At 53.0% G+C, this 13,064-nt stretch overlaps 6 protein-coding genes across 6 annotated transcripts; 3 read left to right on the forward strand and 3 right to left on the reverse strand.

Annotated features, from left to right (window-relative positions):
* Window positions 1-330: 330 nt before the first annotated feature.
* PG986_001789 (Cytochrome P450) lies at window positions 331-2,275 on the forward strand (the record flags this gene model as incomplete). Its single annotated transcript, XM_066838011.1, has 4 exons — window positions 331-631; window positions 689-839; window positions 899-2,150; window positions 2,240-2,275. The coding sequence occupies 4 exons, from the start codon at window positions 331-333 to the stop codon at window positions 2,273-2,275; spliced, it is 1,740 nt and encodes a 579-aa protein (XP_066706904.1).
* Window positions 2,276-2,793: 518 nt separating this feature from the next.
* PG986_001790 (uncharacterized protein) lies at window positions 2,794-4,518 on the reverse strand (the record flags this gene model as incomplete). Its single annotated transcript, XM_066838012.1, has 2 exons — window positions 2,794-4,363; window positions 4,433-4,518. The coding sequence occupies 2 exons, from the start codon at window positions 4,516-4,518 to the stop codon at window positions 2,794-2,796; spliced, it is 1,656 nt and encodes a 551-aa protein (XP_066706905.1).
* A 1,036-nt stretch (window positions 4,519-5,554) lies between these two features.
* PG986_001791 (ubiquitin-conjugating enzyme) lies at window positions 5,555-6,244 on the forward strand (the record flags this gene model as incomplete). Its single annotated transcript, XM_066838013.1, has 3 exons — window positions 5,555-5,661; window positions 5,729-6,061; window positions 6,142-6,244. 3 exons carry the CDS (start codon window positions 5,555-5,557, stop codon window positions 6,242-6,244), a joined length of 543 nt encoding a protein of 180 aa, XP_066706906.1.
* An 845-nt stretch (window positions 6,245-7,089) lies between these two features.
* PG986_001792 (60S ribosomal protein eL31) lies at window positions 7,090-7,686 on the reverse strand (the record flags this gene model as incomplete). Its single annotated transcript, XM_066838014.1, has 3 exons — window positions 7,090-7,293; window positions 7,416-7,490; window positions 7,603-7,686. The coding sequence occupies 3 exons, from the start codon at window positions 7,684-7,686 to the stop codon at window positions 7,090-7,092; spliced, it is 363 nt and encodes a 120-aa protein (XP_066706907.1).
* A 1,249-nt stretch (window positions 7,687-8,935) lies between these two features.
* On the forward strand, window positions 8,936-10,195 carry PG986_001793 (uncharacterized protein; the record flags this gene model as incomplete). The annotated part of the gene is made up of 3 exons (XM_066838015.1): window positions 8,936-9,129; window positions 9,193-9,901; window positions 9,959-10,195. The coding sequence occupies 3 exons, from the start codon at window positions 8,936-8,938 to the stop codon at window positions 10,193-10,195; spliced, it is 1,140 nt and encodes a 379-aa protein (XP_066706908.1).
* Window positions 10,196-10,935: 740 nt separating this feature from the next.
* On the reverse strand, window positions 10,936-11,999 carry PG986_001794 (COP9 signalosome complex subunit 7a; the record flags this gene model as incomplete). The annotated part of the gene is made up of 3 exons (XM_066838016.1): window positions 10,936-10,964; window positions 11,035-11,893; window positions 11,967-11,999. 3 exons carry the CDS (start codon window positions 11,997-11,999, stop codon window positions 10,936-10,938), a joined length of 921 nt encoding a protein of 306 aa, XP_066706909.1.
* Window positions 12,000-13,064: the final 1,065 nt, after the last annotated feature.

A 13,064-nucleotide genomic window follows, 5' to 3' on the forward strand; every position in this document is an offset into this window, starting at 1 on the left:
GCGAATGGCGACTGGAAGGGTCTCGTCGGAGACTAAACCTCTTCTGGCTAGCCCCTCTCTTCCCCGAGATGCCCTTCTCGACTTCTATAGATGAGGCAGACCAACAACAACACAGTCCCCTGCCGCTAGAGAAGGGAGCAACAGACACAGTTGCAAATATGACCGCAGTAGCGAGATCAATCTCGCTTTCCGGGCCGCTTAATGGACGGCTCAATGCCAATAAGGGCCCACTGCCTGCTGGACATCCTGGCAGCACTTACATCCATGAGAGCCCGGTTTGGAGGGCCAGAACAGCATACATAAGAATACAAGTCACTCGCTTTTTACCACATGCTTTCAATCACGTCGTGCATTTCTTCTCTGCCTTATACTTCGAAAGCTCCCGGCTCTCTGGGTGAAGTTTTGGCTTGTGACGTTGACATCTTGGCGACTTCATCATATTTCAACCCCGTCATGGCTTCCCTTGTCCAGGGCGGCAGTATTTCGCCATCTGCCCACGCCAATGCGACTGAAAATGTCCAACAGACTGTCACAGGCCAGCTCGGGGGTTTCATGTCCAGCTATTTCGCGGAACTTGGTTTCTGGAAGATCGCCGTGACCATCCTGCTTGCCTTGGTTGCATACGACCAATGTAAGTCTCTTAACGTCACTACGATGTTCTTCTCACACCCCACTGACATGTTAGCAGGTAGCTATATCATACAAAAAGGTTCGATTGCTGGCCCGGCATTCAAGGTGCCCTTCTTTGGGCCGTTCATTCAGGCAATTCACCCGAAGTGGGAAGGCTATATGCAACAATGGGCCAGTGGCCCCCTGAGCTGCGTGTCCATCTTCCATAAGTAAGCTTACCCTATGATGTCGACGTTGACTTCCAGGCACTAAAAAATCTCAACCGTAGGTTCGTCGTCCTGGCCTCCGACAGGGACCTTGCACATAGGATTTTCAAGTCCCCGGGTTACTTAAAGCCCTGCATCGTGCCTATCGCCGAGGAAATCATGAGCCCGAAAGCCTGGGTCTTCAAGCAGGGCAGAGAACACGTAGAGTACCGCAAGGGGCTCTCCGGCCTCTTTACCAACAAGGCCATTGCAACGTACCTGCCCGTGCAAGAGTCCATTTACGATCAGTTCTTCTCCCAGTTCGTCGCTGACAGCGAGGCCAATGACGGCAAGCCCACCTCCTTCATGGTCCGCTTCCGCGAGATCAACTGTGCGCTATCTCTCCGCACCTTCTTCGGTAGCTACATCTCGCAGGACGCGGTTCAGCGCATCGCCAACGACTTCTACCTCGTCACTGCCGCCCTCGAGCTCGTCAACATCCCCCTCTCCATGTACATTCCCGGCACCAAGCCGTGGCGGGGCAAGCGCGTCGCCGACGCCTGTCAGGTCGACTTTGCCCGCTGCGCCGCCGCCTGCAAGGAGAAGATGGCGCGCCCGGGGGCCGAGCCAACCTGCGTCGTCGACCAGTGGGTCCTGCACATGCTGGCGTGCGAGCGGTACCGCGAGCGCATCGCGGCGGGCGAGACGGGCGTGGAGAAGCCACAGAACCTGATCCCCGTTTTCTCCGACGAGGAGATCGGCCGGACGCTCTTCACGTTCCTGTTCGCATCGCAGGACGCCTCGAGCAGCGCCACGACCTGGCTCTTTCAGGTGCTGGCGCAGCGGCCCGAGGTGGTGGCCCGCATCCGCGCCGAGAACCTCGCGGCGCGCGGCGGCGACCGCCGGCGGCCCTTCGACCTCGACATGTACCCAGAGCTGCTGTACACGCGCGCCGTGGTCAAGGAGCTGCTGCGCTACCGCCCGCCCGTCATCTTCGTGCCCTACGTCGCGACCAAGACGTTCCCCATCACGCCCGACTACACGGCCGGCAAGGGCGCCATGGTCATCCCTTCGTGCTACCCGGCCCTGCACGACCCGGAGGTCTACGCGGACCCCGGGACCTTCGACCCGGAGCGCTGGATCAGCGGCGACGCCGAGTCCAAGACCAAGAACTGGCTCGTGTTCGGCGCGGGGCCCCACGACTGCCTGGCGCGCAGCTACGTGCCGCTGCAGATGGCGCACATGATCGGCAAGGCGGCGATGGACATTGACTTTGTGCACCACCCCACGCCTCGCTCGGAGGAAATCAGGGTATTTGCCACCTTGTTTCCCATGGTACGTTGGTCCCCCCCATCTTGGCAACTTGATACACCATGCATCTGGTCCGGTCTGCTTGTAAGATTTGTAACTAATTCGGGATTTAGGACGGCTGCCAACTTGTTTTTACCAAGCGAGTGTAGGTGTTCACCATGGAGTTCAAAATGGAAAGCAAGAAGAAGAATCGTTTTAGAAACAACCCAAAACCCGGAAAGGTAGATTAATGGTTTTGTTCAGAAGATACCTGCGACAAGCAAGTAGTTGGTGTTTTAATAGAACCAAAAGACACAACCAAAAAGGTGAACCCATCGTTGGATTCGAACCAAGAGGCTTTAAGCGAAGCGAGGAACACCTCGTAGAAATATTAACCCCCAAGGGAGAACTGTACTTCAGCGGAACGATGTGCTTGTGTGCTATCCATCTACATTGAAAAGGGGCTTGTAGGCCAGTCTAGAAAACTAAGTGTATATCTCATCATCTGTACCATCATCATAATCAGGCCAATGCCTCCTCCCCCTTAGCCAGAACCAGTAGCACAAAAACTCCTTGCCAATGGACCTACATCCATACATGTAGTCGAGCCGATAATTAATATATATTACAATGCAGCTGTAGAAAGCAACTGCAGTCAGCCCTGATCAAGACGGGATCGGGCGCCCTCCTAAGCATCCGGCTTATAAACACCATCTTTGCAGAGCAGTACCACATTCTTGAAGAAACGTCGCCATTCCAGCGGGTCGCCTTTCGTCTTTACGAAACGCACCTCCAACAGCTCCTGTGACTCGGGCAAGTGGTATTTGTCAACCATGATCTCCCCGTATAGACCTTGTCGCCGTCCATCGGCAGTCTTCACTCTCAGAGTTGCAATATGGTCACCCTGACCGATATACGGAGCACCTGGGGGCAGCGGCACGTTCAGGTTGTGAAGGGCATCGCTGAGCATTTGTACGAGGAGTTGGGGAGGCATAGGGGAGAAGAAGCGCGTGAATCCATGCGCAGGTACAATGTCACGGAATTGTCGAGCCTTCTGCGTCAGCGTTATTGCCACTCCCGACGTTGAGGAGAACTGCGATATGGACGGCTCTTCAGCCAAAGCCTCAATCAGACTCGGTGACTGCGTGTGCGAGGTGTAAGGGCCTGCATCTGCGCGGGAGGTCGGCTGAGTAAACGAGACATTGTGAGCTCCGATGGTTCGTAATTGGGGGCGTTCCCAGTCGAAGAGCACGTCATGGATAGGAGTTTCTGGCTGCGTAGCCGGCGTTTTGTAGTCAAACACAGGCGCTGGATCAAGATCCATAGCATCACCGGTTGCGGCCGGTTGTGAGTGTCGCTGTGAGGACGATGGTTGCTGACTGAAGTCAATGCGGAGGTTCTCGAGCATCTGAGTAGCCAGATTGAGGGGGTCGGATATCTGCCCATTTGCCGCGAGGAATCTGTTGTTACGGGTATACCATGGGTGCTGACGGATCTGCGCAAACGAGAATCGCTTCCTCGCCTCGATATTCATCATACCGCGAAGCAGAGACAGTGCGTCCGTTGGTATTCTCCCCCAGAGGTTATCGGTGCTGCGGCCATTCGTTCGCACATACTCCTGGAACTCCCAGCTATCCTTAGTCGGCTGGTCCCATGGCGTATTGCCAACAAGCAGGACGAACAGTATGACGCCACAGGACCACATGTCTGTCAGCTCAGCCGCATATTTCGTCACCTCGCCCGACTTCTTGTCGGTCCTGCCGCTGGTCAAGACTTCGGGCGCAATGTACGGTGGACTGCCGCACATGGTGGTGCTGAGCTTGTGTTGGCCCTTGTACTCGAACATGGTCGCCATGCCGAAGTCGGCCAGTTTCAGGTTTCCGCTCTCCGACATGAGTATGTTCTCTGGCTTGAGATCGCGATGGGCCACGCCCTTGGAATGCATGAAGCTCACTCCACTAACGAGCTGCAAAAAGTAGAGGTGAGCGATGTCTTCGGTCACGCCCACATCAGCCTCGATCTTGTCGAATAAGTCACCACCTTCGGCATACTCCATGGCTATCCAGCGCCAGACCGAGTCCTCGCCAGTTGCAAACCACTCGATCACGTTGGGATGCTGTCCAATGTGCGAGTGCAATGAAACTTCCATGGCGATCTGCTTGGCAGATATCCGGCCTTTTTGGACGGCATAGCCCTTGTGTATAAGCTTCACTGCGAAGACAGGAGTGGGCGTGTCCAGTGGAGCCGCCTTCTTGATGCTGTGTGTGGAACTGTATTAGTCGGGAATCCCTATGATGGTTTCTCTATGACGGAATGGCAATACTGACGAGGCATAGGCGCCCCTTCCGATCGTCTTGGAGATGATCCGGAATGGCAGGTCCCTTGGAAGGGGATCAAGTTGGGACTGTAGCATGATAGCGCGTTAGTAGCTGCTCTCTGGTCTGTGTGTGCGTGCGGGTGAGACAGCTGGGCTGGATAGGCACCCCGCTCCTTAGGGAGTCCCAAAAGGGACGTCCGAGTGGTTCTTGAAGTAGTGGTGGTGGTGGTGGTGGTGGCGGCTTCTCGAGACGAGCCCATCGCCAAACCAGACGCGAAAACTCACCATTCTCACAGCGTTACGCGATTCTGTCGCGTCTTCTCAATTAAAAGGATTTGACTGGATCTAAATTGAAGCAGCGAGCCCTCCATGTTTTGTTCAAGGGCGCCTGGTGCGCCATCATGGCTTGATTGGCAGGCAGCCAGACCCCACCAAAAGCCATTTAGATTTGGGCCCCAAGCACAACTTACAAGGCCCCTTGCCGCTAGCCATCCCCTGTTAGCCTCTGACCCCTGCTCCTCCCACAGATCTTATCGCGGTTGCCATAGGCTGCTGGTTGTTGACGTTCGATTGGCAAATAATGAGGGGAGGTCGTTGACCGGCGAGGCAACCCATCTTCGTCCCTTGCTACCCTACGACTTCTACCTTTCTTTTCCTCCCAGCCTCCAAGCTAGCCTCAATCTGCAACTTCACCGGCTGTATCCGTTCTCTTTCTGATCTGATTTCCTGTGTAGGACCGTTGGTCTCCTAAGGTTTGTGCTCTTCTCCCAGACATCCATACCTATCTGCATGCCGTCGTCGGTGGATACGCGTCCCGACCTTCCTCAAATTATTGCCTTTGACCTGGCTCTTTCTCTGTACATCGTCGAGTTCCTCGACTAGCCGAGGACGATTGCGATTTCTCTTTCAGGTCGTTTGGAATCATAACTAACAATAATTACCATTCCAGCAGATCGTCTCTTTCTTTCGGCCCAGCCGCCCCAATTGAAACAAACCAATTTCAACGGCCGGCCATCTTTGTCCAACCGTGTCCTTGTCACTCGAATACCGAGAGGCACCTTTCCGAAGTCGCACATTATTGGACCTGAGAAAGTCTACGCACATCAGCCATAGTCCGTATAGACCATCAAAGATGGATTTCGAGGCGGAAAACAGTCAGAACTCTGCGCCCGGCAGCGCCCAGGCCGCTAAGCTCGGCGGATCGCGAAAGGGACCTGATGCTCAGAGCGTGACGAAGCGGTACGTAACGTCGCCCCCAACTGAGACTACCCACAAAGTGTATACTGATGATCCGACTTTGTTTCAGACTGCAAACAGAGCTCATGCAGTTGATGACCTCTCCTGCTCCCGGTGTATCCGCCTTTCCCTCAGCCGATGGCAACCTGCTGTCTTGGACGGCCACCATTGAAGGCCCTGACGACACTCCTTATGCAGGTCTGACCTTCAAGCTTACATTCGCATTCCCCAACAACTACCCTTACGCTCCGCCGACAGTCCTCTTCAAGACACCCATCTACCACCCTAACTTTGACTTCTCGGGCCGTATCTGTCTGGATATCTTGAAGGATAAGTGGACTGCCGCATACAACATTCAGACTGTGCTTCTGAGTCTGCAAAGTCTTCTGGGCGAGCCCAACAAGTACGTGGTTTTCATCTATTTTATCATAATCATACCGATATACGCAACTCAAGACTCTTGCCTGCTAACATACTGGATAGCTCTTCGCCCCTGAACGGAGAAGCCGCCGAGTTGTGGGATAAGGACATGGAGGAGTTCAAGCGAAAGGTGCTCGCTCGCCACCGAGATGTCGACGACGACTAGATAATTTGCCGAAAAAGACACTGGTTTGGTGAAATTTGTACTATACCCCCCAAGTCCTCGGCTACCCGCTTGAGGAATATGATTATATGTGTGAAACGAGCATGGCCGGCATTGGAGAAATTGGAGTCATCCTTCTTGTTCATGGTAGTTTGCTCCCATGACAGTATTCAAGGATGGCACAGCACCCGTACTGGGTTTTGCTATTCAGGGTTCAGAACGTTCAGGGTTTACACAAGGATATTGGGAACTCGCCCGGGGATGTCTATACAGAATATTACCCTGAGACAACATGCATGGATTTGGTGTTTACGCACTTGCTTTTGTTCGAACAGACTGTTGATCGTTTGATGGGTTGACTCGAGATTCGAGTTGCAGTGGGCTTCTCGCATTGCCAGTGGACTGTAATATCCCAAAATACAGATTCATGGTTGTAAAGCATTGCTCATTCTTGTCATGATCATATCAGTCTTCTCGGGTATATTGTGAATCATCTCTGGGACGAGAATTCGACAGGACCAAGTACACATTAAAACATCCGAGACGATACTGCATCCAGCCTCAGCGCAAGTGGGTATTCACATTGTCTCGAATTGATTTTTTCCTTGACCAGTGAAGCTAGAATCCATGTCATGTAAAGGAAACCAGACGGAACTCCAAAACCATGCCCTTCGTGTGAGAGATAGAGAACCTCGATATGATGATTCCATTCCACCATATCCTCTCGTGGTGAAAAAATATCTAGCCCTCGAACCACAGCCGTTTACACACAAACAGACGCCGCCGCTCGTCAAGTCGTTCTTTTCTTCTTTCGTCGTCCTTCATCCACGCGGAAACCGGTAGCGAACTTATTCCTCGACGACGGTCGTCACGAGACCCTTGGGGTTCTTGACGTTGACAGCCTGCACGTAGCTGTACAGCTTCTCCTTGGCACCCTCCTCGTCGTTACGGCGGCGGCTGATGCGCACGCGGATTCTGTAGGGGACACCCTTGACACCCTGCTCCCACACCTTCTTGTTCAGCTGGGGGTCCAGGCGGACATCGGAGGTACCCTATTGCCGAAAGTCTGGTTAGTACACACGCATTTCGTCCAGGGTGTTCGTCGCAGGTGCGATGCAGCGTCGAGAGCAGCGAAGTCGTAGGATAGTAGATTGGCTGGGGGTTAATATCGTACCATGGTCTTGTGGGCGAACTCCTTGATCTCCTTGATGGCCTTGGGAGCCCGCTTCTTGAAGGTAGCACCATGTAACTGTAGGTGGAAATTTCGTCAGCAATTTTGTCGCGATCCAAAACCCCAAATTCCCTCCGAAATAGCCAAGACAAATGTTCCTTCCTCTCAGGATCCCTCAAGGTAGACGTACTCTCTTGTGCAGGTGGATGGTGTACTCGCGAGCGACAACCTGCTCGAGGGCTCCCTTGCCCGAGGTCTTCTTTCCGGACGACATTTCTGCGATTTGTGGTCAGATTGATTCGGGGATTTGACCTTTGCTGAGGTATAGCAGTGATAGCGATTGCGCTTACTGTTTGATGTGTAGTCCTGTGGGTGGTTAGTCGAAATGGTTGTCGTGTCGGGCTACGTCGTGTGTTCTCACAGAATTGCGGTAGTCCAAAAGTCCCGATCGAGAATATTTCCTGCTTGCACTGGGAAAATTGTAGATGGGCTTGTGGGTTGAGAGGGCAAGAACGTTGACCAATGAAGAAGGGCTAGAGTGGGGAGAGCCTAGGAAGCGTGGCGGTGGTGGCTTCGGTGGCTGGGATATATTTCCTGCCTGCTGTGGCGCAAGCAAATTAGCGCAGAGTGGAGTGAAAGTCAGCAACTGGGTCAGTCTCTCTCTTCTCTTTGCCTGCCTCCTGCCTCCTGCAAAACAGCTGTCACTCAATTGCAGAAGCTTAGACCAACCACTCAGCACACGACGACCACGTGCAGCTGAGAGCTGAGAAGCCTGGCCCGTCTAGGTCCAATACTGTCGAGTAGAGAAAAGGAAGTTCCGTTGACTGGAGGTTCACAGTCTTCTGCACAGTCTGCCTCGTCCCACTCTATCAGGAACACTTCTGCTTTCCGAGCTCGACTGAATCGCCTGCCAATCACGCTACAGCTCCCAGCCCGACGAAGTATTGCGCCTACAGTGCATGGCTGCGCCCCATTCTTGTCTTGGAGCAGCAGAGACCGGACTGTGCTACCAATTTCCGATCCGTCGTGACGTCTAACCTCTAATTTGTCCTACCAAATTCGCTCGAAACGCCTTGCAACCCGACGCCCGCGTACCTGTCAACTAACTTAACCTATTGACAAGCCCAATCACTACTCCAAGGTGCCGAGCCAACCTTGTGGTAGCGCAACTTGATCAAGTCACACCTGCTGTCATCGCAACCACTCCTTGATGACAATCGGTTCATCACAATTACCATTCGTTCACTTCTTTTCTTGGTGAATACAAGTCACCTTGTCCGAATCTCCCAACGCCTGTCAGCTCCACATTCATTCATTCGCCCAGCAACCACGCGACAATTCATCGCCCAATTCGACTCGGTCGGCCCAGCTTGCGAAAATAGCCTCCCGTGCAGTGCGAACTGGACAGTTAAACCTCAACCACACTCGTTCACACCAAAACCTAGACGGCCACATTGCATCGCGCCCGGCGGAAAAGCACTGCTTCAGAGCATCGATTATTCCGTTTCGATACAACCGCCAAAATGGCCTACTCCGGCCATGAACCGCCGAATAGCTTCTCGAGAGGCACCCCGTCGCCTATCCCCGACATGACCAGGAACCGATTGCCGACGCTCTTTGAAGTGCTAAGTCGTCGCACTCATCCACCAGTCGACCTGTTCTCTTTCTACATTTATATGCGCGATCAACAGCGATCAGTCGACTACCTTGATTTCTGGTAATTCAAATCCTCGGTTGGAGGATGACGAACGGGCGAAAGTTACTGACAATTGTACTCTAGGCTCGACGTTGCTCAGCACATGTCGCTCTGCCGCCACTATGTTCGTGAACTTAGAAGATCAGTTCTAGTGGGAACCCCCGACGGAGAAAGTAGATCGAAACGGTCATCTGCGGTATTGGAAGCTATGGGCGAAATGCGCGATAACCCGGCCGGCCCTTCACATTATTCGACTGAGAAGGAGAGAGAGCAAAACGCCCAAATGTCGGCATACCTTCGTGATCAACCCGTCACTCCTGGCACCCCCGGCATGCAGCACCAAGATTCTCCCGCGAGCAGCCAAGAACGTCGCGCTCGAGCCAGTAGCCATCTCAGTACTCCCCGTGGCTTGACGACCGACTCGAATTCGCCAGCTCATGCCGTAGCTAGAGAGGATATACGAGCCAGCGCAGAAAAGATTCTGTACACCTTTCTCTTGCCAGGTGCCGAACGTGAGATTACGCTCCCGGGCTCCATCACTCAGGACATCACAACCGCAATCGAACAGGATGGACGGGATGACCCCGAGGTCTTTGACGTCGCTAAGGATTATGTCTTCCAGGCCATGGAGCGTGACGCCTTCCCTGGCTTCCTGCGTGCCCGTGCTTTGGGCAACCTGATCCCGCCCACCATCATTGCAAGGTTGATTACTGGTCTCATTGCCATGTTTGGTGCCTTTTGGACCGCGTTCGTTCTCATATTCTTGAACATGTCCAGGCAAACTCGATGCTGGGTATGTGCTATAATTCGAAAGAGCCCCGCCATTGATATACCATGCTAACATGTTCAGGTCATCTTGCCGTTCACCGTAGGAGTTTACCTCCTGGCCTCATACCAGTATTCCTTGGATCCAATTATGGGCCTGATTGGTTTCTCTGAGTATACGCCCTTCAACTTTTCCCGCATCACAGAGCCATACGTACGTAAGCTGCTTGTCAAGCGGTCTCTGATGGTGCTCGGCATAACGGTGCTGATAGACGCTGCACTGTGCCTCTTGTTCATCCTCGTGCCAGGCAAGAGGTTATAGGGGCTTTCCCACTTGGTGTCTCGTTCCTTTCAAAGGATTAATCACTCATGATGTTACGACTCTTTCCTTACCTGTTTGTCTACTGTATTCTTCATCATCAGCCGGCGTGCGTGTATTCTGAATAATACCTTCTCTTCGTTATCCTCCAATATTCGACCGGGGTTTAGCCGGTGAATAGTCTAATGGAGATAGGGAGGCCACAAAGGCGAAAATAAGGCGTTATGTTATGTGTTTGAGACACAACAGCGTGCTGGATGTGGTTTTGGACACATGCATTCCAGAACTTTACGTTCCAACTGCGTGGTTTTCTTTCACTCATTCTTGTTTTTCTAAGTTCAAGTCGTTGGATCATGTTACCAAAAGGCAAAGAGAAAAGTTTCTTGTAATGGCAAGCAAAGCAAAAGGTTGCATGGCGGCGGTTATTGAGGGGTGAATATCTAGTTGCGAAATGCAAAGATTATACCCAGGAACCCATCTTGAGTTTAGATAAACAAGTTATCACCAGTCACAGATTATGGCAATAGTACTGCCAATAAACTGTATGCATCTCACTCCTGCCATCACCAAAGCTAGATAAACAAAAACGACAATCATTAATATCTCGTGTGCTTCATTGAGGGCTGTGGATGTTTCCATGCCCAACGTAACGTCTATGATGCCTATGGGCATGCCTGCTTCTTCTAGGGCTAAACAAACCTCTGTTCCAGCCCCGCTTCCTGTCCGGCAGCTTCAGAAGCATATCACAGCTTCCAAGTCTGTTCCAGTAGCCCTGTGTGTAAGGTCAATATGCCAGCTGATTCGGCACTCCAACTCGAGGCTTCCGTTCCCGAATGCCTCACATTTTCCGTCTGTTGACCCGCTTCTTCCCAGCACCAGCAGACCCCCCTCAAAACCTTCGTTGAATTCTTGATTATCGTCCAGGTCCATTGCCTCGTCATCGTCAGCCTCATCCTCTATACTATTCCCGCCCCTGTCCCGCTTACCATATCGTCCACCGCTGCGCATACCAGCAACGGCACGGCTGATCATGTTGGTCTGTTGGCGACCGTGTGCACCCTTGTCGGATGATTTCTCGTCCTCTATCAGCTCTTCTGTCTTGCTCGTCCACGCCTTCTTCTCACTATGCTTTTGGGCAGCAGTATCCTTGATGGCGGCGATCTGCGCCTCGAGGTCGGCCAAGGTTGTCGTGCAGCGGCTAGACCAGTCCTGGAGGCTGGCCAGCATCGCGGGGATGGAGTTGGGAGCCAGATCGCGCAGAGGGGAGACGGAGGATACGTGGACGACCTGGTTGTGAGGGTCAAGTTGTGCTGTGATTAGATCTGCGTAGATGGCGCTGATAACCAAGTCCTCCACGGCGCGGGCATCGCTCAGGCCCAAAGCCGACAGTAGAGATGCATAGCTCAGGTTGTGGGGGTCCTTGGCAAGGGTCAATAGGGAAAGCTGTCGCAGCTTCAAGGTCTGCTGTTCGTTCAGGCTTGGGAGGTTCTGGATGGCGCGGTAATCGGAGTAGGTGCCGTAGGAAAATATCTCCAGCAGGGCATAGTACTGAGCATATTCGGGCGCCTGGGAAAGTGCTTGGATCTGCGGCGACTGCAAGAGTTCTGCGAAGACATAAGTGCTTGGTGTCGAAGTGGCTCTCGTGACTAAATCAGCGGCTGCGCGGGGCGAGGTTGCCGACTTGGTGAGAGCCAGGAAAGGCTGTACGTTGGGCAATTAATAAACTGTCCTGACCAGACATGCCGATGACTGATGATGATGATGTTCTACTAACCTCCAACGCATTCAAAGCCTTTACCTGCGCCATGGTGGATGTAAAAAGCCCTCTCTCAAGAGGCCGTGAGGTGATGGAGGTAGCCTTGCGATCGGTAAGGTCAAAGACAAGCCCGAGATTCGACAGCCTCGTTCACGGTTGGAGGGGCTAATCAATCAGGCGGCTGACGGAACACTGGACTGACGTCTCTTCCCTCCGCTTGGCACGCTTACAGCACCCGGTACGGCGCTGCAGATCGAACAGTTCGGATGATCTCGGGGATGGAATCCACTTGCAGGTCCAAAAAGGAAGAACGAGATTCCGCAGATGCTAATTTCCGGCAGCGCGGCTGAATGTTTCTTTGGAATTTCCTGGTGTTTGGGTCCCTCGTATCATGAGTGTATCAGTGTTGTTTGAGCTCCAGGCAAGCGCAGGCAAGCGCAGGCAACCAACCCACCTGCCAGCCTGCCACTCAAAAGTCCAGTACCTGCTAGGCCACAAGTCGCCTAGCCCGGTAGACGGTAGAGGGGCAGCAGACGTGGTGGGGGCAGACGAACGGGGAAACAGTGATTGATATGCTAATAATACCTAATGCGCCCCTCTTTTCCCAGCGGAAGAAAGGACACCTGCCTCCTTTGAGATTGACGCCGAAATTTTGCATAGCGAAATGGATGGCACGGGAATATCGCGTGTGGCACAGTCTCCGTATAGTCATTTCGTATTGATCAGTGGATTTGTCAGGTATGTACATCCAGCCCGTCCTCCCAGCACGTGATGATGCCTCTGAAGAGAGGAACAGGACAATACATCCATACCATCCATACCATCTCAGCTCACATGAAGTTGCAATGGGAGGTGCACATGTACATCCCAATCAACAGTCAGATGTCACCACGTACCACTACAAGAGAGACCCAATGCACGACAACTCTGGGTAAACTTAAGCTTTGCGATTGGAATTTCAGCTGAAAGAGTTGGGGGGCGAGGGTTCAAGTCTTTTCAGTGGCTCCTCGGCTCGTATTGGATATTGGCGTCCAACGTTTTAGCTTGCAGAAGCTGGAACCGTTTCGCCGTAGAGTCGGTTCGAGAGTCTAGGCGAAACAATCCCCAGAGCAGACG

This window comes from Apiospora aurea (genome assembly GCF_038362705.1).
Source record: "Apiospora aurea strain CBS 24483 chromosome Unknown utg000001l_segment0_segment0, whole genome shotgun sequence".
NCBI lineage: Eukaryota > Fungi > Ascomycota > Sordariomycetes > Amphisphaeriales > Apiosporaceae > Apiospora > Apiospora aurea.